This window comes from Lepisosteus oculatus, chromosome 16 (assembly GCF_040954835.1).
Source record: "Lepisosteus oculatus isolate fLepOcu1 chromosome 16, fLepOcu1.hap2, whole genome shotgun sequence".
NCBI classification, from domain to species: Eukaryota; Metazoa; Chordata; class Actinopteri; order Semionotiformes; family Lepisosteidae; genus Lepisosteus; species Lepisosteus oculatus.
The window spans coordinates 10,470,818-10,495,808 of NC_090711.1; the positions used below are offsets into that span (position 1 = coordinate 10,470,818).

The 24,991-nt window shown below is 36.6% G+C and overlaps 1 protein-coding gene across 1 annotated transcript in view; it reads left to right on the plus strand.

The window, feature by feature from the left end:
- The window catches only part of LOC102694707 (cadherin-22), a 288,857-nt gene that overhangs the window by 224,374 nt on the left and 39,492 nt on the right, over positions 1-24,991 (plus strand). The window contains exon 11 of the mRNA XM_006639486.3: positions 17,172-17,289. Coding sequence (XP_006639549.1) covers positions 17,172-17,289 — 118 coding nt within the window. The remainder of the gene's footprint in view (positions 1-17,171; positions 17,290-24,991) is intronic.

Here is a 24,991-nt window from a genome sequence, read left to right on the forward strand (position 1 = left end):
CATGCCATCCACATGGTGAGCAAGCCCATTCTGCCTAAGCAGCACCCAGTCAAGGGACAGTTTTTAGCTTGCAGGTTAACTCTTGACTGCTGGAATGGCAGACAAGATGATGGTCTTTGGTTCTGTGATTGGTCTTTTGACCACCGTCATTAGGGAATGCAATAGGACCCTTTCTTAACAGGTTGATCTGTTCTTCCAAGGGCAAGCATGTCTTGGAGTATTACAAAGTCAGTCAAAATAAAGGAACTTCAAACCATAATCTCAATGTGTTCAACATATAAAAGGTGTTACAATGTTTCTGTTAGGACCCTTTCTTCGGTGTCCAGTTTAAAACTGCAGGTTTTAGGTTTGTGTTGTTTTTAAAATATATATATAAATCTTGAGGCAGTTAAAGGAAAACAAATTCTTGATCTCAATTGCCATGAAGAAACAACACATTGTAAGATCGATGAACATCCTTGGGGCTTCTTGCTTGGCAGAGTTCTTCAGATTTTTTTTAATTGCTCATGGAAGGAAAGTGCTGATTTCATGCATCACTTAAATAAAACAGATCCAGAGATGATAAGAGTGATGCAGGCTAAATGCCAGTCAGAGCCAGTCTAGCATGGCGGCAAAGTGCCAGTGTGGATACAGCACATGCTGTCCCTGGTTTGACAGCTGACTCCTGGAAGGGCAGTGTGCCAAGGGAATGCTCTTTTGCCTGGTTTGGCACAAAGTCCCTAGTGGCAAGGGCTATATTGTGGAAAGTAGAATTTTCTACTCAATATTTCAGCGCCTTTTTCTGGAAGGTAATATATCAAAGCTTTGTAGTGACATCCTAGCAGATTCTCATTGCATTTTGGTACTTTTTAGATTTTAAATTCAGAGCTTAAGGAAATCCCTGCTGTCTTTAATTTTTAACAACTTAGTGGAACAATTAAAAGATCATAAGCTGTACTGTATATTTTTTACAACTAAATTGTTTATATTGTGACTCAATTGTAAGACTCACAAGATCCTTATTTAAATTAAAAAAGAGTTATTTCTTTTTGTACTCTTAATTTAATTGCAGAGTACATAGTATTTATATTACATCTGCCATGGCTAAATCTATCAGTTTAGTAACACCTACCTTTTTAAAACTAAAGCTAGAAAGCTTTTATGCATATAAATTAAAGATATGTCACTACATTTGTGTGATACATTTAGCTTTTTCCCCTTGTTTTTCCCTTGTAGATTTACAGAGCTAATTTTGTACTATAGAGAATAAGAATAGCTTCTAAACTGCTCTTTTACCAGTTACTGTAGTGACTGTTATAAGCACTTCCTTTCCTTCATGCTTGTTTTTATTTCATTGTAGCAGAGCAGGTGTTGGGGCTTGGGTGAATGAACCCAATCCCTTTCCTTCTCCTTTTATTGTCCCAGATGGAAAATTTTCCTTTGCAGACAGGCAAGAGACATAACGCAATACACCATTAATTTAACACAAAATGTATAGTGTGATGAAAAAAATAATAATAAAGTAAACTATACAATCAATTGTCCTTGTCAAAGCAAGTTAATAGTGGTGGGAATAAAGGAAAATGTACTTTTGCTGCAGTTGAATTTGGGTAGAGTAAACTGACTCCCCAATGGAAGGAGCTCATTCTCTGTACAGTGGTGTCATGATTGTAGCCCCGGCCCCTTAAGGGCGCTCTGGCTCTTTCACATTTGAGTTGATTTTGTGCACCTGCTCCCGGTTTCTGCCTCCCTACTTAAGCCAGACGCTCACTCTGTTCTGGGCTCTGCATTGGTTTCCAGTACCAGCCGAGTCCGAGACCTGGAGCTCCTGGTCCCATTCCCCCTTTTTCCCCCGAACCCTCTGCCAGATCCCGCTCCATTTTTTTACTTCATTTGTCTTCGCCTTGGATAGACCACCCAGCTCTGGACATTTGCCTTGTCAAGGATTTCCCTATGGACACTCTTTGGACTGTTTGCCTTGGACTCACCCCCCAGAACACCAGCGCACCATGGAGACACCCCCTGTTTTCCTTCCAGCCCCCTTGCATGCTTTTTTCTCAGTGTTTTCCTCACTTTTCCCCGGATTTTGTCGTCTGCATAAGGTCCTGAAAGAACGCTTTCATCACCAATGGGTGCCCATGGCTTGCCACACTATTTTTTTTAAATACTGTAGAGGTCTGACAGCTATAGCTGTTGTGCAATACGTTTCCTACAGTAGCTACCTTCCCTGTCCTGCTCAGTCTATTTTTATTGTTTGCTTTAAGGTTAGCAAACCCGGCTACCACAGTGCATGTTAGGTCAGATTCAATAAAGTTTTATAGATCAAAGTCATTGTGGTACTACACACTAATATAGCAGAAAGGTCTCAGGAAGAACAGTCACTGTTGGCTCTTTTTATATGTGGCATCTGTGTTTTCCTCAAAAGAGTTTGTAATCAACAATACTGCCAAGATATTTGCAGCTGTTGACAATTTCAATTTCTTGCTCCTCAGTGACTCTTGGCTTTGCAATGGGTGGTTGTTTTGATGATCATATCTTTTTATTTTGACACATTAAGTTGAAGGAAGGAGTTGTTACACCTTTCAACAAAATAGTCCACCATGGTATCTATGACTTGGAGGAAACTGACAATGACAGAGGCATCAGCAAACAAAAGCTGTTCTGATATAAAGCCATTAACCCTCACACTTTGTGATCTGTTGGTGAACTCATCAAAGATCCAACCTTCAATATTAAAATGTAATCTCTTTACTAACAAGTGCGGTTGAATTGTGTAAACGTTTGATGAGAAATCTATAATATAAGAGATTCAGTAATGTTAGGATAGCATCGTTGTCTCTTTTTTCTAGGTCTTCTAGGCAAATTGCATGGGATCCAGTAGGTGTTCTACCTGGTGAAGAACATGCCTTTAAACAATTTTCTCAAATTACTTAATTACTAAAGAGGTGAATGCCACTGGTCTGACATTTTGGGGGATTAGTGTTTTACAATTGGTATGATTGTTGCCCATTTTCAAATATTGGGTTCTTTCTGCCGATTTAGAGAGATTTTGAAAATATAATAAAATACAGAATATGGACTTATTTGTGTAATAGTGTAACAAGCCTGATCTTTAGATTACCGTTTAATACTCAGAATTAGAAGTATTATAGTGCGAGAGATGATACTGTATGTAGCAATAGTCGGGCCTTTAGCCCAGTGGCTTACAGCTTCATTCAATGCAGCTGTTTAAATAAGCACCATGATTCAGTGGTGGGGACAATGACGGAGTTTACACTGAGATACCCATGTATGTAATCCAAATGGAATTTTGACACTCAGATTGCTGTGGCTCTAAAGCTCTAGGGTCCTGAAGAGTTTTAACCTTTTTATACCCCCCTCTGGTAGGGTAATTATCTTTTATTTGATTTTTTTGTAAACAGTCAATGGCCCTAAGCTAGCCAGCAGCCAGTTATCCTTTCATGAAAGCTGGATAATTAAAAAAGAACTACAAACAAGGCCCAGTCATGCCAGAAACCGTTGCTATTTACATAATGAGGACTAGCTGACCTTTGTTTTCCATATGCTCTTTCCTGGTTATCAGTCTTTGTCACACCTGACTCCAAAGGGCCTGTGTTCTCCTGTGTTCTGGGCTAGTTCCTTCTGCTCTGACCTTCCCTCCCTGAAAATACATCTCTTCAGAGCAATCTCATCTGTAACTCTACTTTAACATATAATTAAAATAAAGCCATCAGTCACTGGAAATCCATTAAGGAAGCCCCCTGCCGAAGATGGAAAGCCCAGCTGAATTATAAACCTTTGGCCCACACATGCCTGTGGGGCAGCTCTCTTTCACTGGGCCAAAGCAGTGCCAGGTTCATCAAAGTAGGAAGGAAAAAAAACAGAATAGAGAAACCAATAAAAGTTTTAATTCACTTGTTTCAAAATGGCAAAATTTGGTGAATCTAGGATATCCGTCAAAGACAGATTCTGTACAGTTTAATGGTAAATAACATTTAAGTTTACTTATATAGAGACATATGGTACAAAAACAAAACAAAAAATAACAGATGGGGATAAAGAACACAAAAAATGAAATATTGTGAAGTCCCCATCTTCTTTTGTCCTTTGCTAACACAAAGCAGCAAAGCTCCTTGTTAAGTGTGCAAAAATCTGCTATTTGACATTTAGGAAAAAACCCCCACTGTTATCCAGTTTTTTTTAAATGGAAATCAGAATTTATATTAAGGTGTTTTGCGTATGGGAGCTGCAGACCTGTACAAGAAAGTCTTTCAGGCTGATCAGTTGTCTCCATTTTCAGATATACAGCATTCCATGTTCAGAAAGTTTTTTATTCATCCATGATCAAAAAGCCACTGATCCCTAGCAAATGTTGTGGCAAGTGAGAAGGTTATCCCAGAAGTGCAGGGCACAAGGTAGTAGTGCATAATGGACTGAATTGCTGTTCATCGCCGAGCACACTTGAATTAGTTTCACATTTTAAAGTCTCAAAAACAATGATCCTTATACTTGTATAATGTCATGTCACAGATTTTAATGCAGACAGATTAGACCAAGAACATAGACTTATCAGACACGCGATGCTGGGGCTGGATGTTTTGTAATAAAAAGGGTTTTCCTATTCCATTTGTAATCTGCTCATGTTAAAAATGTGGATCCCACTTTGGACTTCACAATATCTTGTGATCTCTTATCTACTGTAGGTGAAAGAAATAAGATCAGGAGGTAGAAGCTGCCATCTGTCTGGATGTTACTGCATGCAAAATACTGTAATTTAAAGCCAGGGCCATCTTCCCCCTCCTCAACTTGTGTACCTTTACATCTCAACCAGAGGCGACATTGATCTGAAAATAGCTGCGCCATTAGCTTTGTAATTAATGGCAAGTGTTGTCTGCCTATTGATCGGCATAAACAAGATGGCCTGAAGCATATGAGGGGGGCATATCGGCTTTCTGTCAGTCATTAAAATAGACAGGAAGCAATTTTGATCCACAAACAGAATAGTCATATAGACCTGTGTCATTAAACCTAATCTTCAGGTTCTAAACAAATTAGTGAGTAATCGGATATTTAAAAATTGTCACGTGCCAGTGTTAGTACAATATGGCTTATTGGAGCAACATACTGTAAATTGTCCAGGTTCTTAACATATATAATGTCTCACATTCTTATGACTTAAAATACAACACCTGTATCAATGTTTTTCATTAAATATGTTGAATTTGATCTTGCAATTTGCTGCCAGTGTCAAATGTGCACATTCCTTGTAAAAGAACAGGCTATGTTCATTTCTGTCTTAAAAAATAGTCTTATTTACAACAGTGTAACATTTTAAAATATGGTGAGTTTGTCATTTTGTGTTTTTTCACTACTTTCATTAACCTAAATTTAATGTGCATGAGATAGCTGGCTTTCATCCAATCCCTCCACCTTTACAGTTGATATGGCAGACAGGCCTGTGTACTGTATGTTTTGACTCCTCTCTACAGTGTAATACTGTACTGTATGTGTAAAGGGTTTTTCCTGTTGTCCTTTTAATTTGAGATTCCTTCTATACATACGATAAAAATAAAATGCATTTTCAGAAGTGCTAACTGACACTATTTTATAATAAGGGAAGATATTAAGATGTTAAGATATTTTAGGAAAGATTGTGATTTTAGAACTGATCTGAAATATAAATGGTGTGGAATGCATCTCTTTCATATCTGAAATAATTATGGGGGTTAACTTTAAGACCTATTGAAAATGTTACTATAAGACATATTAATTCAACGTTATGGAATTTTCCCTTTTTTTTTATAAAGCACTTGGAATCATTTGGTAAACCCTGTAACCAGGCAACCTACAGTAAGTGGCATGTTTATCACAAAGACTGACTGATTGGTTCATGGACAGACTACCACAGTGAGTATTGTTCGCAGACAGGAGACTTGAAGCCTGGCCTTTGAGGGCTGAAGCTCATTTGAAAGTCCTTGGACATCCATCTTTGTTGAACTGCTGCAACATTCAGATCCCTAGTGATCGTTGTTGACATTTCAGGATAATTTTTGTGGCATGTGCAGAATTTAATTTGTGTTTTCTATTTCTGCATTCACTGCTACAAATTAATTTTGATAAAAGGCACAAAAAAAGGCAGGGAACATGCTTCTTTACTAGGTATCTAAAATAAATACTTGAAGCATTTTTCTTCTGTTTTTTTAAGATATTGGTAGAATAAAGTTGAAAATTTTGCAAAAACTTAATCTAGATGTCAAAAACAATGAGTAGTGCATTATTTTAAATAGTTTAGGCATATTAGGTGAATTTAATGTGATGACAGAAAATGACTGCACTGAAACTTCCCTTATAGGTTTGCAACTTTCTTTAATATTTTTTTTTTTATTCATGTTATTCTTCTTTGTGAGTTTCAGTGAATCCTGAGTGCATGGAACAACACACAGCTCAGCTCTGATGTATGTAGCTGGATAAAAATCATAAAGGCCTTTCTAAAAAATGAAATCTATTTGAGCTCGCAGAATCTTACAATTGAATGTATACGCAGCCTTCAAGTTATATGCTTGTTTATTTGAGACTGTTTCTATTTCCACACAGAGACCTTCCTCACTCCCACCCTCTCCTCCCCAACACATACCTTCCAGGTACAATTTAATAGCTTTTCCATATCTGATGTGTCCTAAAGACTCAGTGAATGAATCACTGTGTGAGTACACTATACAAAACCCAGTCTTGTGGTGATGTCTGTTGAGAGGCAAAATGGAAGACTAGGAGGCTTCAGGCACAAAAAGTTGTTCATCTCTCTTTACTGTACTTTAATAAGCCGTGATTCTTTGTATTTAACTAAGATGCTTGTTTGGATGGAAAATAACCTATTGAAATGAGCTTAATTAAAAGCTACTGTATATGACCTTCTTTGGTTATATAGTATCACACAATATCTGTGCATCTCTAAGACATTGACCCAGATATTGTTCCTGATAACAAAAAATGTTACTGTTTCTTAGCCATAATGCTATTTTTATAATTAAAATAAGACAAAAGCTTTTTGAGATGTTGCAAAGATTCATCTCTCCTGTTTTTACTACCTAGAGTAATTTGAGATGGTTTCAGTTTAAGGATTAAAACAATTTCATTTAGAAAATATGGCTTTTTAATCAACAGTTAGTACTTGAAATGAATAAACTCTCTGCTCTCTTGTCATGCCAATAATGCAATTAACATGCTTCAGAGTCAGCTTAAAACAATTAACTCTGCAATCTGTGCTTTATTATGCATAGTAAAGTAGTATAGTAGAACAACAGAGTTGGGACATAATTAAATAATGGCGATGCAAATATCAAAACTTCAGTCATAATATGATTTTGTGACAGTCAAGTGATAAACACCCAGGTGCTTCACTGATACCCACAAAAAACACTAGCTTGGTGAGCTTTCAGTGTTATGCTTTTGTTTTTTGTGGTCTTCCAAACTTCCAGCAATGCAACTGAGTATTTCCACATGCTATTCTAATTACGGTTTTATCTGAATGTTAGATAATACTTGTTTTCATTACCCCAATTATTGTTTCATCAAAGCTTTTAAGTTAATTTCTTCTTACATATGAATTGCATTCATGGTTTTCATTCACACTTAGTTATGGTGCTCAGGTTGATTGCATTAGTCTTTGATAATAGTGTATTGTAACTGTTAAAAACAGTCAGAGGTCTTGTGTGTTTATTTGATAAAATGTTTCTAATTAGGAAGGTGTCTGCAACAGATTCAGCAGTTCCATATCATGTTGGCAAATGTACAACAATCTAGTAAATTCAGGCAGATGGGCAAATTCAATACCTTAGTGAATAAATGGCTTACTAAACACAGGTTACAATTGGATTCTGCTTAATTCTGTGTGCCATATACTGTACAGTAAATGCTGACATCCCAACACATGATGCCACTTTGTAGGATTTGCTGGCAGAGAAATCAGATTAATCTAATCCATTAAATGCACTGTACTTGATCTAGTTCAAATGAAGATATTGCAGTGTTTTCTTTTTTATTTTTAGTGGAAATGGCTAGGGAAGAAGTTTTAGAACCAGGTTAAGTGTCTCGTGATGCAGAGACGCACAGCAGTGATCATTTTGAAGGTTTGCTGTAAATGTCATTTACCCCTCATTCAGCTGCCATGCAGAAAGCTGTTATGGAGGTTCCATTAGCAATCATCAACTCTCGTTCCTTCATGTCAGGAGCCATTACCAGTGAGTTAAACACAGGTTTCAGGTCTCCTGCAGATTAGCTCCAGTTTCTAACATGCAGGTGGCACGTTTCTCCTGAATATATTGTACATGGTGGTGACTAAACACTGTTTAAACAAAAATATTTCATTATTTTTTTTGTGCACTTAATGAGTGAGATGCTTTTTATTTACCTGAGAGAAGAAAGTTGACAGTGAAAAGAAAGAAAAGCACAAAGGAAGAAGACAGTTTCTTCTTTCTTTACAAAGACCAAATACTTGTCACTATCTAGTTTAGAATCTAGACAACTGCTGTGCTGCTCTTTTATAGCTTTAAAATACTTTTCTTTCTTATATTATCTTGGTAATATTTTTATCTTTAATGTACCTGAGCAGCTAATTAAATGAGTTTAATATTGGGACAAAATTTGAAACAAAAATCCAAGGATTGTGTAGCTCTCAAGGACTAGTCTTACATTCATTTCTGAACTAACCGAGTACTTCATGATCAATAGCTTTGTTAAACAGTGCCACCTTGGTTTCTCCAAGAGCTATTATCGACAAATGGGTTTGGCTGTCAGTTTCAGCTGATGTTCTTAATGAAACATAACCCACTGGCTAGTATTTAATTATCTTTATTCCCTGATTCTGTATGTACAGTATCTTTCTTTCAAGAAACCAACATGAAAAAAATAAGTCCCCTTTTTTTTTTGTTCTTCTGCATGTGACTATCTGCTACAAGCTGATTCTTAGTACAGAGCAACTGATCAGATTTTATAATGGTTTTTAGATATATGAGTATGTATGCTCTGGTTCAAGCTAGATTAAATTGTAATTGTAGTTTAAAATCACACCGCAACCCAAGAGTTCCAAGTTGAATGTTTTAAAGGAAGTCTTAATGCTACTGTCAGTACTGTTACATGCTTTCTTAGTTGTAGGCTGATCCTATCAAGCCGATAACTGGTGAAGTGTCCAGTGGGTGAACAAACGGGACTGAAAAAAGCTCTCATTTTAACACTAGCTTCCAACAGTTAAACATGCAGGCCCTTACTGTACTTTACAGCTGGTAGGGCTTGTAGTGCTCCAGCTTTTAAAATTCGTAACAGTAATATCCTGTGATCTGACATCGCTTTCTACTGTGTAGAACAGAATGATGAGAGAACCAGGAAGTGTAAGGTTGCTTTTTTTGCTGTTCAAGTTATTGTATCCCGTCGACCCCATGGTATTTGCTGGAGTAAATATGGTGAGACAAGTATCATATAGTCCTATCCGTCTGGGGAAATGCTGGGTGGAAATGGAAATACTAAGTGTAGCCCGAGGAGGGAGGAGCTGTCAATTCAATGCACATATTCAAACAGTTTGTCCTGGGCTAGAGTGACATCTCAGGGCTTAGTCTACCTTCAGGGTATCACAACCCATGACTAATACACATTCTCCTCCATCACATGCATACCCACATAGTATACTGTACATGACATGCAATGGAATACTACATACTTAACACACAAGAACCTGCTTAAAGTTATGAAAATGCAGGACTCCCATATACTAGGTTTAAAACCTTGTTTAAGTATTCAAATAAATGTTATACAGTACCTCTGCTCATAACAGCGTTTTGGAAAGTTGGTCTAGTGCAAGAGCAGTTGGCAATATACTCTTCATTTTATTTCTTATTATGAATTGTACTTGTCTTTTTATGGATTTGTGTTGCATTATTATTTGTCATGTTGCAGAAGCAAACGATTGTTACACAACTCTCTGAAGCTTAGGGCCGAGACATGCTTCCCCTTAAGGGGTTACTTTAAAGTCCTTCACAAATCTAAATGCTTTACAGAATGTGGTGCATTGGGGATAGTTGACACCACATTAGGCATGGTCAGGCTCCCATTCGCCCGTCACACCCCCTTATAACCTTTTTTTTAGGTTCCTTTTCTTTCTAAGACACACTCTCGTCCAAGAGATCACACTGACCCTCTCCTCGGGGTAACAGGATATATGATTCCACATACCATTAACTCTGGGCACTTTAACTCCAGAGTCTCAAGTTCACCAAGTTCATCCTGTTGTCCTTACTGCCAAGAGCCTCCTGCTCCTACTCCATTAGACAACTGTTTCACTCACAACCAGTGCCTCAGACTTCCAGATCTGCCATCCTCTTCCCCAACACCACCAGGTTGGGTTACATAAACACACACTACCTACATCACCGAGTCTCTCCTGCACTACACACCGTGCCGAGACCCAACACACTGTCCCTCTCTAACACATACTCACAACCTCTCTGGCATCTCGCTTGCACGCCCTTAGGTTGTGAACTCACAGCTGCCAGCGCACTTCACATCGTGCCCAGCCATCTCTGCATTACCCCATGCAGCTGCCAGCGCACCTCACTGTGCCAGCCACCACTCCCAGAGGGGGCAGCTAGATAAACCCCACTCACTTCCCCGATACCGATGTATTGCCAGGGGGAGGGTCCCTCTACCACACAAACCACTCTGGTCCACACACACCAACTCACAACTCACTCATACAGCGGACACGACAGCCGTGCTCTCACACCCTACAGGATGCTGTCCCTTTAACCATTTCGATGACCTCATAAAGCTCCGTTTCTCCTGTCAGTCTCCTCGCAAACTGACGTTTTCACTCTTTTTCTCGCAGGCTATTCCTCTCACAACGCTCACCGGAATTGTCGTTCTTCTCCAGCCACTCACGGGGTTAATACAGCTGCTAGTCATTCTGTGTTCACTCATACGCAGCGGCACGCTTTTCGAATATCGCCCCGACTAGTAGCGTCTCTCACCAGCTACGGTCATGCGTCAACCCGGCTCTCTCACAGCAGAGCCTCTACATTTCTCCTCTCACACATGCAGCGACAGCAAGACTGAGGTCCTGCTAGCTCATTTCCCCCTTTAAACCACTTCTACACCTGCTGTTCATTTACTTATTCAAGTCAGGTGTGGTTTTCACGGCAACGCTTCTCCCTTAATATGGGGCTCCGCCCCCGTACCAGACACTCCCTGTATTGTACCACAATAATTATTCCATATTTGTATGGTATTTAGTAGTTTGAGGATACAGTTATGCCTTATTTGCATGCATTACTGTTCTTGTTAAGCTTTCTGAGGCTCGTCCTGATTTCTGCTAAGCCAGTACTGCCCCTAAATGACTCACTTCTCCATCAAAGGTAAAACCCCAGCAATGGTTAGCTATGTATGGTTAGCTATGTTAGGTGAACTGGTAAACTATGTGTCTCAAAGACAACAGCATGGATCTACATGCTCTGTCTGCCCTTTAAGGACAACACTGGTATACCTCATTTTTATTCCTTTACAGCCTCCTTTGAGCAATCTGTTCCAAAGCCTTTAAACTGTTTACACATCAGGGAAGGACTGATATGGAAATGAACTAAAGACAAGTTAGCTTTACCCTTTCCCAAAAATACACAGCTACCTCCTTTAAACTGGGGCCACACTGAGCAAAAAAAAAGAGATTTCATTTTTTGTTTGTACTGTACTTCTTTGAGTACAAACCAAGCTTTCACAGCAAGCAGTGATGTTTACAAGTATGATTACTTGCACTTCCCTGTAACCTACATGCTTAGAAAAATCAATGTCATATAAATCATTCTTTCCCCTCTGACACAGCATTTTCCTCCATAATAGACGTGTTTGCCCACAAATGCTAACATTGAGGTCTCTGTGTGCTGTCAATGTATCCTGGGAAAATAACACAGCTGCTCCTCTAGTCTCTCACATTGCACTGCAGATTATAATGGCAGGACCTTTACTCTGAGCTAGAACTTGAGAAACAGGCTGTTTCGGGAAAGAAATTGTCTGTCTGTCTTCCATTGTGGAAAGCGATTAAAAGGTCACAAAGAGTGATACATCTATCTAATATAATTAAGTGATCATGATAGAAGTGGCTGAGCTACAGTACCTGCACTGTAAATACCCCATCAGTAAATAAGCTGTTGAACATTTAGATATTATTATACTTATTATTAGTTGATACTGTAAACTATGTTGTGTTTGATATGGGACATTTAAGAGCAAGTTATAAATTTAAGTTCAAAATAAATGATTTAGGTAAATATCTTCAAAGCATGATTTTTTTAAATTAATTTATTCGTTTTTTTATAAACTACAATACACTTTTTCTTTTTTTTAAATCCAAATCTGGTATAAAAAGTTGTTCGCAGTATAATAATAAATGACGATTTCGTAGAAATTAAAAATACAAATGAAAAGCCAGCCCTAGCACAAACTTAAAAAGTGTTTTTCCTGATAAAAGAGGCAGTTTGTTATCTTTTTTTATTGAAGGAATCATCTGTTATACAGTATGTGTGTGCACAACTTGAAATTACCACTCATTTATTACTCTGCTTTAAACATGAATGAAGGAGATGTAATGTAGTTATGATGTTCTTACTTGCACAACCATTACACATTTGATACCTTGTAAGCTTCATACAAGAGACTTAGCTCCTATTGGTAAAGCTGAGCATCTCTGACTGAGGCCACTTCCAGCCTGCAAGGTGCAAGAGTCACTTGTCTGCCAGGAAAACCAAGAGAGTCCTGTCTGACCTTCCCCATCCGTGGCCCGGCGTCATTCAGACTATTGTGTACCACTGCTTGTGGAATCCTGATGCAGTTAACTAATGGTATGGCCCAGACCCGAGCCAAGAATGTCAGCTGTTGGACCGAAACTGCACTCTAAGCGAGCTCATGAACCACTGAGAAAACTACATTGTTTTAATTCACAATGAGATTAACCATGAATAACATGGGTGTTACGATGGAGCAGTGGTTAGCATTGTTGCCTCAAAGTGCTTGGGCCCTGCGTTCAATTCCTGAGGTGCTACTGCAGCTTCCTTTGGCTACATGAGTTTCTCCCAAATACATACTGGTACTGTAGGTTCATTGGTTTCTGAGAAAATTGGACCTGGTGTGAGAGTGTGTGTTTGTGTCTGTGTGTGTGCCCTGTAATAGACTGGGGTCCCATCCAAGTTGTATCCTGTCTTGTGTCCCTTGCTTTCTGGGATATGTTCTGGTTCCCCTCTAAATCTGTATTGGATAAAGCAGTTAGAAAACGGTGGGATGGATCAATAAATATTTGATTTTATTTTTGGATTATCAGATAACTACTATAAAGTGAGATTTCCACAAACACATAATTTACCAATCTTCTTAACGAGGCAATGGAAATAATGAAGAAATCCTCTTTCAGGTTATTGAGTCCTATTTAGAAGGTGCTTGTTAGAATTTTGATTTGAAGGTTGCTTAAGAAAAGGTTTTACATTGCATTTCGAAAGGGAAAATCATTGAGGGCCATTTAGGCAGTTACAAATCAATTTAAAATTTCCATTGAATATTTAGGTCGTAGCTCTGCACTCGATATTTATTGTCAAGGAACACATTAAGAACAATGTATTCTGACAAACAGAGGACATTTTTTATTAAATTGTTGGTTGATTAATTTACATAGATCTGTTCTCCTAGTCAGGAGAATGTTTTTTTTATTTATTACATAAAATAATACAATTGCAGAGGCTTAAACGCAGCATTGTAAAATGTTTTTCAATGTGACTCAAACAAGGCAGAGACTGATTGCTCAGTAAGGCCGCTTGTATACAATGCAGTAACAGTGTGATAACACTGGTGTTTAATGCTGTGCAGAGGGCAATATGCATTGCATATTAGTACTGCAGTAGAGCTATGTAAAAAACGATGGCAAAGCAACATGGAATTATTTTCTAAGGGCTTTAGTCTTAAAAGGGATTTTTAAGGATTTTAAGGCTAAAAATCATGGCACCTTCCTTCAGCTTAAGTGTTGATTAAGGAGGTTGAGACAGTGGGTTTCTAGACTGTGTGATTTGGGTATAGGGATATCATCGAGTCCCTCAGTGATTAGGTTTATTTGACACATCAGCCAGCCAAGGCCACTGAAAACATCTGCGAACATCAGCATCCCTGGTCTGTCAAGAGATTTTTAATTGTCAAAGGAACATGTCTGAAAATGTCCCTGAACGCTCCATCACTGTAAATACATTTACACACTCTTCATTTATCTTGTTTTCTGTACTTGTCTCTGATGCTCTCTGGCTATGAAATCAGTGTTCAAGGATAGAGGAAATGCTCACTTTACAAAGCAGTTTTAAAAAAGAACAGAGTTAGACAGATAGTCCCAGGGAGTCAGAATGGCAATATCTCAGCTGAGACAGAAAAACGTTAATTCAAAGAGATTGGTTAAGTCTTTTGCACTAAGCAAAGGAACTTATAACACCCTTACAGTTGCTATGTCCAACTGTCAGAAGACAAAAGGTTTTAAGTCTTAATTTCAAGCCAAACCAGATCCGATGGTGAAAATATTTACTAGAAAAATAATGTCTCTGACGAGACACTATGAAAGTTACTCAAAAAGGCTCTCCCACTAAAACAGGGAATGCAAAACACTTCAACTGTTGCTCTGTCAGACTGTCAGACTACTGTACTGTATATGTGAAGACTTAAAAAACCAGGAATGTGGGACATGAAGATTAAGGACCAAAATTGGGCGGGTAAAAGATTGGGTTGGTCCAACCTGAGCTCAATAATTACTTACCATTTAATAAAGAGAATATGGTTCATGCACACAGATCCTCCACAAACACACTGCCTAACAGGATGATCTGCTTCCCCAGGCTGACAAAGAACAACAACCAACCCAGCTTTTTGAACCCTATTTGCCAATTATGTGTGCAAAGTGAGCAATTCCACAATTTATCTCACTCTCTGTAACTGCTACCCAGGGCATGATCATTTTCAAACTGTAGGTAGTTTGCATATTTATTAGACTATTGTTTATGTGGTTTTAATTTGCTGTGTGTATGTATACTGCTGTATAACAGAACTAAAATGTTTTGGAAATTAATCAAAATAGGCAAATTATAATTTATAAGAACTTTACAAGCCATTTAAGCAGTTTGTTTTGAAATAATATAAAATTAATGATACTTATTCTGTTCCAAAATGCAAACTTGAAGGCACTTATTAGCTGATGATATTTTGCCTTTCATTGTCTGGGAGAAAGGCGATTTGGCAGAATTTGAGTTGACAGTCAAAACAGATAATAACTCAAAGTGACAAATGCCTTTTCAAGAAATTCCAAATCATGTTTTTGATTTGAATAAGGGTCACTTGAGAAGAGCCAGAAAACTCTGAGTATCTTTGTAGAAAATGAAGGAATGTATTTACAACACTTAATAAATGACAGCCGTGTGGAGAGCAATGAAACTTGCACGCTGCCATAGGACCAGTGGTTCTCTTTAAGCAGCAGTTCTTGTTCTCTGTAATCCACTGACTGTCTTATAGGTGACACAGAGAACCTCGTCTTTCTCTTTTAATCAAATTTCATACTCAGGATTTAGTCTTTCTCTCATCTTTAATTGCATTACTGGGTTGGGGATTACCTACTGTACGTAACACAAGTATTAGACTTAATCTTCCCCCAGAAGCCTAAAACATCCTAAAGCAAAAAAAAAACAACAACAACAAATGGCTAGAAAGTTAAAGAACAGGACAGTTGTTAATATTGAACTGTGTCCTGTAGTCTCAGGACACTTTTGCATTACAAAAGACTGCTTTCTTGAATTGTCCCTGAAGTACAAGTGACTTAATAATATTTTGTGATATATGTGTGACTTAAGTAAATTGGTAGCTGCAAAGTAGGGAATCTAAACTAAATGATCTAAATGTGTATTTGCTGTAGGATTGTTTTTTTTTTCTGTTTTTACACTAAGAGACAAAATCGTAGCATTCTTGTTTTAGAAAAATGCAATGGACTTTATCTGCATTATATATATCAAAATATGTGATTCTTCTTATAATGGATGATTTTTTTGTCTGACGAATTTTTTTTGATGCTGTGCTTTGTACAATTTTTCTATGCAGCAGAATTAATAGCACGATTCATGAAAAAATAATAACTCATTGACCTTTCCTTGTAAAAAAGAATGCAACATCATATACCAGTATTATGGTACTGTACAGTATATTTGCATTCTTACTGTGATTTTCTTTTCCATAAAGCATTTTACATAAAGCTGCTTTACCTGAACTTATAATTTATTTGCTAAAATAATTTATACTAGTTCACAATTTACCCTGGGAAATCTATAAAATGTTTATGTCATCCTACTGTATATAATTATTTATTATGATTCATATGAATTCTTATGATTGCACCAATTTAAAATTGAAATGAAACCACAAGCAGTATAATAAAACAAGATGAATTACTACGGACATCTTCCATAGTAAATTTTTTAAAGGGTTCTAATAAGGGTTTCTGCTGAACATTAAGAGAATCTTGTCGTACAATATGATAGAAGTCTGTGCATACAGTACAAGCAAATTGATGCAATGTGCCATTTAAACTTCTAATGGTATTGAAAGTGTTACTCTCAGAAAGCCACTTAAAACTACTGACTTTCTTTCTTTTTCTTTCGGAACAGAAGCAATGGCTGGAAGTATTTTGTTCTTGTTACATTCATGTTCTGTGCTGATTTCTTTTCCCCTAATTTCTCTTCCCACTTTCTCCCTGTAGAGTAACTAATGCAAAGCTATTGACAAGTGTGTAATGAGAACTGAACTGTAATTGAGCTCTGCTGAGTTTGAAGTCAATTGCCTATAGTGTTTCCTGATTTATTTCCCTGCCCTAACTGATTTGTTATTAAAGAAATCCATGTGTTGTTTTACATGAACAGCTGATTAAACAACAGTGTTGTATATATTATACAACTGATTTTGAGATTTTTTTGCATTTATGTTATGTAATTTAATTGCGTGTGATTTGTCATAACAATTTCTTGTAACATGGCAAATATGGATGATTCTATGTTTATAGTTGATAAAAAAGTCATACTGTACAATCGAGATCGCAAATGCCAGGCGATCCTGTTGTAACTGGTTACTAAAGAGACACGTCTGTCTCCCCACAGCTCATTCACACCATCAGCGTCGTTGACAGGGACGAACCACAGACAGGACACCGCTTCTACTTCACTCTGGCTCCTGAGGCTGCTAACAATCGGCACTTCACCCTGTGGGATGTTAAAGGTGAGAATTACTTGACAGTCACCTAGAGATGAAATGCTTTACCTGCCTTTAAAATACAACCAGTATTAAGTAAAATGCTTAGTGTGGTCATCTGATAAATAAATATGGTGTAATACAGTACTTTAATCAAATTATAAGTGTGCATCATTTTAGCAGGGTAATAATTAAACATTAAAACCTATCCTGTTCATTATATTCCAAAAACATACAGTTAAGTTTCACGTTACTTTCTGAAGCTTGTCTTGCAAAAGTTGATGATTTAGTTAAATCACCAGTATTGTCTGGGTCACTATGAAAGACATAACCTATCAGGTAACAATTCAGGTAAAACTATTTGGAGGTGATATATATTGCAGGCAACTAAACCAACCCTCTATTAGGAATATCAAAGAACTTGCTTGAAAGAACTCAGAAACAGTTTGTACACAAAGTTGTGCATCATGAACTTCAAATTCTACACAAACATTTCTTGCAAGAGCATTTTTGCTCCCAAGGTTCCCACAATCAATTATTTTTGTATACACCAAAAGAAGTTATCTTAAAAATCAGTCATTGCAATACATTCATAACTTCAGGAACACGTGTATGGAATAGATATGTATTCAGGAATACATCATTTGTGAACCTAAATTTTTTCATCCTTTTGTTGAACATAATGTGTGCCTAACACATTAATTCGGATGCATTACAAATCACATTATAGTCATGTTCCATTGCATTTGCGTATTATGATTTTGAGGTGGAAGATGATGCTTTACATGCAAATCTAGAGAGTAAAACTACATTTTGCTTTCTTCGTGAGAAACAATGTTTATTTTCCTTTCAGTGAAAGCAGTAGGATAGGCTCCGGCTCTCTTGTGGCCTTTGGGAGAAAGAGTAGTTAGAATGTGAATGAATGGATGGGTGGAGGAAAGACACTCCTTTCCAAATTCTGGAATAGGTCAATGGAAGTCACATAGCCCATAAGAACTGTGGTCTCATAAGCTTAGTGCAATGCACATTTCCACCAGGCAATTGGTATTGAAAAGGAGTTTAATTTATTTAAAATGTATTTTTTATTCGAATCGTTGATTAGCAGAAACAATGCAAAGAAGCAAGCAATTCAGAACACGTGTAATAACAGTTAACAAAGAACCCAAAAAGGCAAATATTATGAGGCAATTCCAATGCTCTTCTCATTTTTCATTGTGGCAGAATATTGCCAATGTTTTGTTTACCTTATTATAAAAAACTCCTCTGGAATAGTTCATCCATGCCAGAAAAAAAAAAAAAACAGCCTGCCTCTTTGGAGATGGTGAAACAAGCCAGCGGTGACAAAAGGAAAAGAAATATACTAAATTTCAGTCGGTGTTTTACTCCGCTCACAAGGAAATGGCAAAGGGAGAAGCAATTAAAGAGACAGATGAGATGAATAAATGCAATGCCTGACTTATTAACAAAAGAGTTTTCACGGCTTCCAAATAGCTAATGGAATAGTGCTGTAGCAGTTGTTTGTTTTCTTTCAGTTTTTCAGATTCAGGCTTGTATTCACAAAACATTCATCAAAGCATGCAACTTCAAGCAACTTTTTTAAGGCAAAATTTGTGTTCGATAGTGATGTGTTTGCAGTTGCTAATCTATGTGTTGCTAAAGAAAGTGTAGGGCTTTATATTTTGTCATCTGTATACAGTATGTTTGTCAGATTATGGATAACAGTATTTTTTTCAACAGAACAATGCATCCTATGCAGTATATACAGTATTAACAAGGACAGTTTGATTTTTGTTACTCTGAGGAAACGTTTATAGTAGAGATGTCCCCATCATTTACTTGTCCTTATGTATTTTTGTATTTCAAAGTGAAATCCTTTAAAAAGCAGGCATAGCCCTTTAATCGATAGATATGTTTTATTATTTGCATGTCAGTCCCTCTATCTGTCTATGCTTTGCTCCACAATTGTCTTTTTATCTAATACATGTGACTCATCAGAAAATCCTAAAGGAGAAATAGCAAAAGAAGCAAGTGATCTGATTTCATAAAAAATCTCCATGAAATAGTTCTCACAAAATCTAGACAAAATAGTAAATTAATTCAAATATATTCAAATGACAGATTTATAGCTGATAATGAGTTTGTAATGGAGTGCAAGATCATTCTAACTTATGTTATCTTGTCATCTCTAATACTGCTAGCTTTCTCCCTGCCTCTTAGTGTATCAGCTTGTCTATCTGTGACTATCTCTCTCTTTATACTTCTGTCTCCCAATTTCAAAAGGGAAAAGCTGTATCTTGGTACATCATCATCTACCCCATCTGTGAATGAGCTTGCAAGTGCTGTAAATAGATTTTGCTGCTTTTTGTCTGCAGGAAGGGAGTCTGAAGTAAATGCATTACACAGTCTAGGAAATAAATTTCTTATTTTAAGCTCTTTTTTGCTGACTTATTTTTGCAATGCGATCAATTGTTCTTCTGGTCACCTCAGACAGTGTTAGATATCATTAATTCAGATTCTGTGTTAAACACAGCTCCTAATGAACTCACCACTTGTTTTTGACTGTTTCATTTAATGTCTTTAACAAACATCACTCAGCATGGAGCTACAGGAGCTTTAATGACAATTTTTGTGGCTTCTGTGCCCTAAAGGAAAAAAACAACTTTTTTGATAACTCTAACTGGAAATTATTTATATATTTATGCAATTCAAATAGCAATAGGCATAGTAATATACAGTACAGTATGTTGTGGAAAGAAAATATCTGCACAGACGTTTGTGGAGGCCATCATTCATGCACAGATGAATAAAGTTTGCTGCTGATGATAATAATGGTGAATGCATGTATTTAGTTTTGACTGGCTTGTTTTTTTCAATACCACCTGCACCATGTGCAGTAGTAAAAAATGTCAGAAAGATGAGATCTTGGAGGGATGTGAGCAATTCTATACTGTATATTCAGTATAATATAAATACAAATATATATTTGGAATTTTATAGAGTTAGAGTTAGAGTTAAGAGGCTGTTCATGGATAATTGATAATTTTGGGAAGAACCAGTTCCCAGAGGCTGTAGTTTTGTCTTCCTTAACATTTCTTCCAAAATGTTAGAGAAAGGTTTATTAGACTGTTGTATTTACATAAAAGCTTAAGCTTCAACTTTTTTATTCTGAAATTGTTATTTTGTAAATACAGTACCCTGTCTGTAAATATCAAAATCTGTATCCACAAGTATAATAAATGAAGGTTTTGATAATGGCTCCTTAACAGTCAACTCCACAGAGTCAGGATTTGCAGACATTCTAATGCTACAAATTCAATTGCTGGAGCTCTCTCCCTAAGATCAAAAGAGAACCTAAATCTGATATTCAAAACCCATTTTTCACCTTTCTTGCTACTTAAGCTTCTGCTTTATTTCCATTGTTTTGCCCTTTAAGTTTATATTTAAATATAACACTCTGATACACTTGTGAAAAATGTAATATAACATAATTATTATTTGGCACTGTGTGATTGATACAGACATCAAACACATTATTTAGAATCAGGAGCTGTATTATTTTTGTTTTCATGCTCCCTAACTTAGGGTTGTAAAATACTATTCAAAGTTTTACATTTAGGTAAGGACGCTGGTGACAACATGCAGTACAAGCTCATCACCTGAATTATGTATTGTAGGGCCATATGCTTCTTTCTGGCCACTGCAAACTGTTGAGCTCACATGTCAGATGGCAGCTGATACAGCTCTTGTTGACTTCACCATAGACTTGCAATTGCCTTTCCATGACACACTTCCTCTTGTCCAAATCCAGGATAGCTTGCATAATTATGGTTGATTGTCAATTCGAGAAAGTGAACAATAAAAACAAAACAGATGGATGAAACTATTGATGCCCTATAACAGGGTAATTCCTTGAGTATTGCAAGTAAAAATTTAATATTCAACTAACATAAAGTATCAGTTGACACTGTAGCATGTAAATTAAAAGTCAATATGTAACGAGACAACTTTTTTGCCATCCATCTGCACTTCATTGCCTCCAGATATTGTTTGTTAGAGATTCCATTTTATTGACTTTTGATTTAAATGCTATGGAGCATTAATTTTGGGAGTTAACTGAATACCAAACTCTCCTTCATGACACTCCAAACAGCCAAGAAACTCCCTGTTTTTAACTGCACAAATGAAACACAAAGAATTGATTTGAAGTCCTAATATCTGCTTTGACCAGCTTTGAAATCGACATCTCATAATTGTATTGAGAGGTCACATTAAACGTCATACAGTAAACTGTAAAACAAAAATATAAAATTCCAATACATGGCTAGAATCCTTTATGGTATGTCGTCTGTGACTCAGTATTATCTCTCTGTTTCTAATGTTTTTATTCAAGTTACTTAAGACTTCAAAATGTTCACTTTTTGTTTTATCCTTTCACTGGCACATCTGTAACCTGATTTTGAAAAACACTGTGAAATACAGTAGGTTTGATGTTGGGTCATTTCAATATTCCCTGCAGCACCAGCATACTTTAACAACAGGAGCAAAGGTATTGAGTGATACTACTACAAGCACTTAAGCCTCTTCTGAAGATGTTTCTCATAAGTGCAGTTGATTTGTCAAAAAAAATAGGAATCCAAGCAGCGGAATCATGCAGAGAATAAATAACAAGGGAACAGAAACTTTGTGGTCCAGTGGGGAAAAAGGGCAGGGCTTATGTTCCATGGTCAGGCCAATGCTTTATCACCAGTGCATTATATATCAGTCCTGTACTGTACCTGTCTTGAGCTCCATTTTGCTGATGGGTCATACTGTAAAACCAAAGTACTGCTATACTGTAAGTAGCTCTGTAGTAATTTAATATACAAGAAGAACATGCTTTGATAATGTTCTGTACAGTTCAGCTCACAATTGACTGGTCAAAAAAGACACGATAAGTTACAAAAAATAAAGATAAAGAGCTTTTCTTTTTACAGGGCTCTGATTTATTGTTTTGAGGTCTGAGGGGTCACAACACTGACATACTGTAAAAGTATTATAGATACTGGTACAATTTAGCTCTTCTTTGGGATGAAGGATGTTTTGCCTTATACCCTCAAGGCATTAACATAATGGCTAAAAGATGTGCATCCAATAGATTCAATTAATTAATGTGCCCATTTCTACATCCTGTAGAGGGCCACAGCAAACAGAGTCTACTGGACTATAGCTTTAATGATATGCCTGCAAAAAGAGGCCTTTTCAAGCATACAGTATTATAATAAAATTAAAATACACTAGGCAAAAATTTTGTCTGCGATGTGGGGCCTTCATTAATGACTTGGAATGCAGTAACAATGCAGATGTAGTTATCTATAAGGCGCATGGTGTCAGTCAGTGTACTGACTGAAGGCACAGCAGTATTACTGTGTCATAGAGTTTTATTTTTTCATATAATCTGCTGCAGAGCTGTACTATCCTGTAAAACTGCCAGGTGGTGCAGTAAAATCCTTAAAGTACTGCAGCTGCTTTTGGTTATTTGACAAATCTGCTACCACAAATTTGACACATTTGCTACCACAACTCCAAATGAGATATTGTACAGTAGGTGACAATACTATATAATACATACCATACCATTTTTTCCATGTAATTACAGTACATGGAGTGTATAGAATTATTAGTAATTAGTTAATTAATCATTTCAGATATATTTAAAAGCACATAAACACACACAAAAACAAAAAAAGATGACAGATTCAAATAGGTTTTATGTAGTGGTATGAATGACTTTGTTGGTCATGTATTGCACTGTAGATGATACAAGTCTGCACATTATTTAGATTGATATATTTTAATTGTAAATATTGCAATTTGAGGTACAGTATGTACCGCTCAAAACATGTACTTAATACAATTTAAATGAATGCTAAACAGTAGTAAAACACCAACAAGAAATACAAGATGCACCACAATCAATTAGCAGCTGTCCTGCTCATGCTGTTCTGCAGCGCCACTTGTATTGAGGACTTATCAGATATTAAACTAAAAAGAACAGATTTTAAAATAAAATTAATCAGATATCAGTAACACAATGCCTTGTGTGGAATGACCTGGGTTTAAAAATCCAGCAGAAACATGTACTGATTTGGGGCACAGCACACATACACGCTCATACCAGGGCGTTGTCTGGAGAAAATTGTCTGGAGAACAAGCAACATACTATAACACTATACATACATACTTTAACATACTCTGGATGGACATACTGTACATAGACCGTCATCCGGCAAAACAATACATTGTCTGAAAAAGGCTTTTGGTTGGTTTCTCTGAAGCTTGCCTAGTAGTTGTTTCATTAACAATTAGTTTCATTTTCCATTACACCTGGCATTACAAGTGGCATTACAAAGACCATAAACATGGTTGCAAACTGCTCCAAAGCTGTATAGCTAGCTTTAAACAATAATTAGCTTTCAGTTTACCTCTTCATGCATAGAGGATTATTAAAGGAATGTGCTTTCTGTTTAAGGGAATGTTTAAATCTCTTACTCTGTTTGAGTATCCTGGAGATTGTTGGTCATTTGTTCCATTGAGTGGTAAAAGTTGTTATCTTTTACTATCCCTATGGCAAGATTTTCATATTGGCTAGTTCTATACTACCAAGGTTCATCCTTCCAAAAACATTTGTTGGCTCCGCTTTTCACTCTCACATCATAAACATACTTTTTATCCTCACAACCTGTATGTTAAATTCATTACAAATGACTAATAATCAAATAAAGTTTGACATTAAATTACAAATAGTAAATGTATAAATCGTATTCAATTATTTCAATTACACTTTTGATTCAAATGGTGATTCCATTTATAATTTAACTACTGCAGTAATTATTTATAATAATGTACTATTTACAATTACATACAATTTCATACATGAAATTAATAAATATGTAAACATGGTATACATATTATTTATCATATTTATTTTATTATTAGATAGAGTCTTTATTAATTAATATTTTATACAGGAACCAGCTTCATCTGTACTTCTCTAAAAAGAAATTAAAAATCAGGCTCACATTTACATTAAAGGTCATGGTTTTGTTCCTTATTTTGTTTCCATTGACCTAGTCAGTATTTCCTGTAACAACATAATAGAAGGTGAGAGTTCATTTAAGCCTTCAGGGAATGGATCAGGTTCTACAGTGCTCCACAATCACAGTTCATTAGGAAAAGAGGCACAATCAAATGTCTTTGAAATGTCATGGGTTTAAATTCTCAAACATTATTTCCCTGCCATAAAAAGAGTCCGTTCTGCCTTGAAAGAAGAGCTTAATGATTCCCAGCACTGAGCTATCAAACACAACAGGTTACTACTGAGAAATACTGTAGATACTGAGCACACATCAGCCCAATGTTCTACTAAGCTGTTGCAGTACGTAAAAACATAGTAGTACCTACGTTGAATGCTTTGCAGTTCAACATTCTAACACTGAATGTGAAGCAGCCTGATGCTCGAACACTGAGAGTTTAACACATTGTAGTCGAGTATCATGCAAACGAGTTTTTGAACACACTGCAGTCCACCATTCAAACGCTAAAGAATGTCCTACAGCTCAGCACCTAAACACAGAACGACTGAAATAAACACACTGGTTTCCATACTGCAGTGCCCACATATTTTACTTCTGCAATTAAAGGTTACTCAAAATTATGAAGAATTTATTATATTTTTTCTTTTTTTGTCACT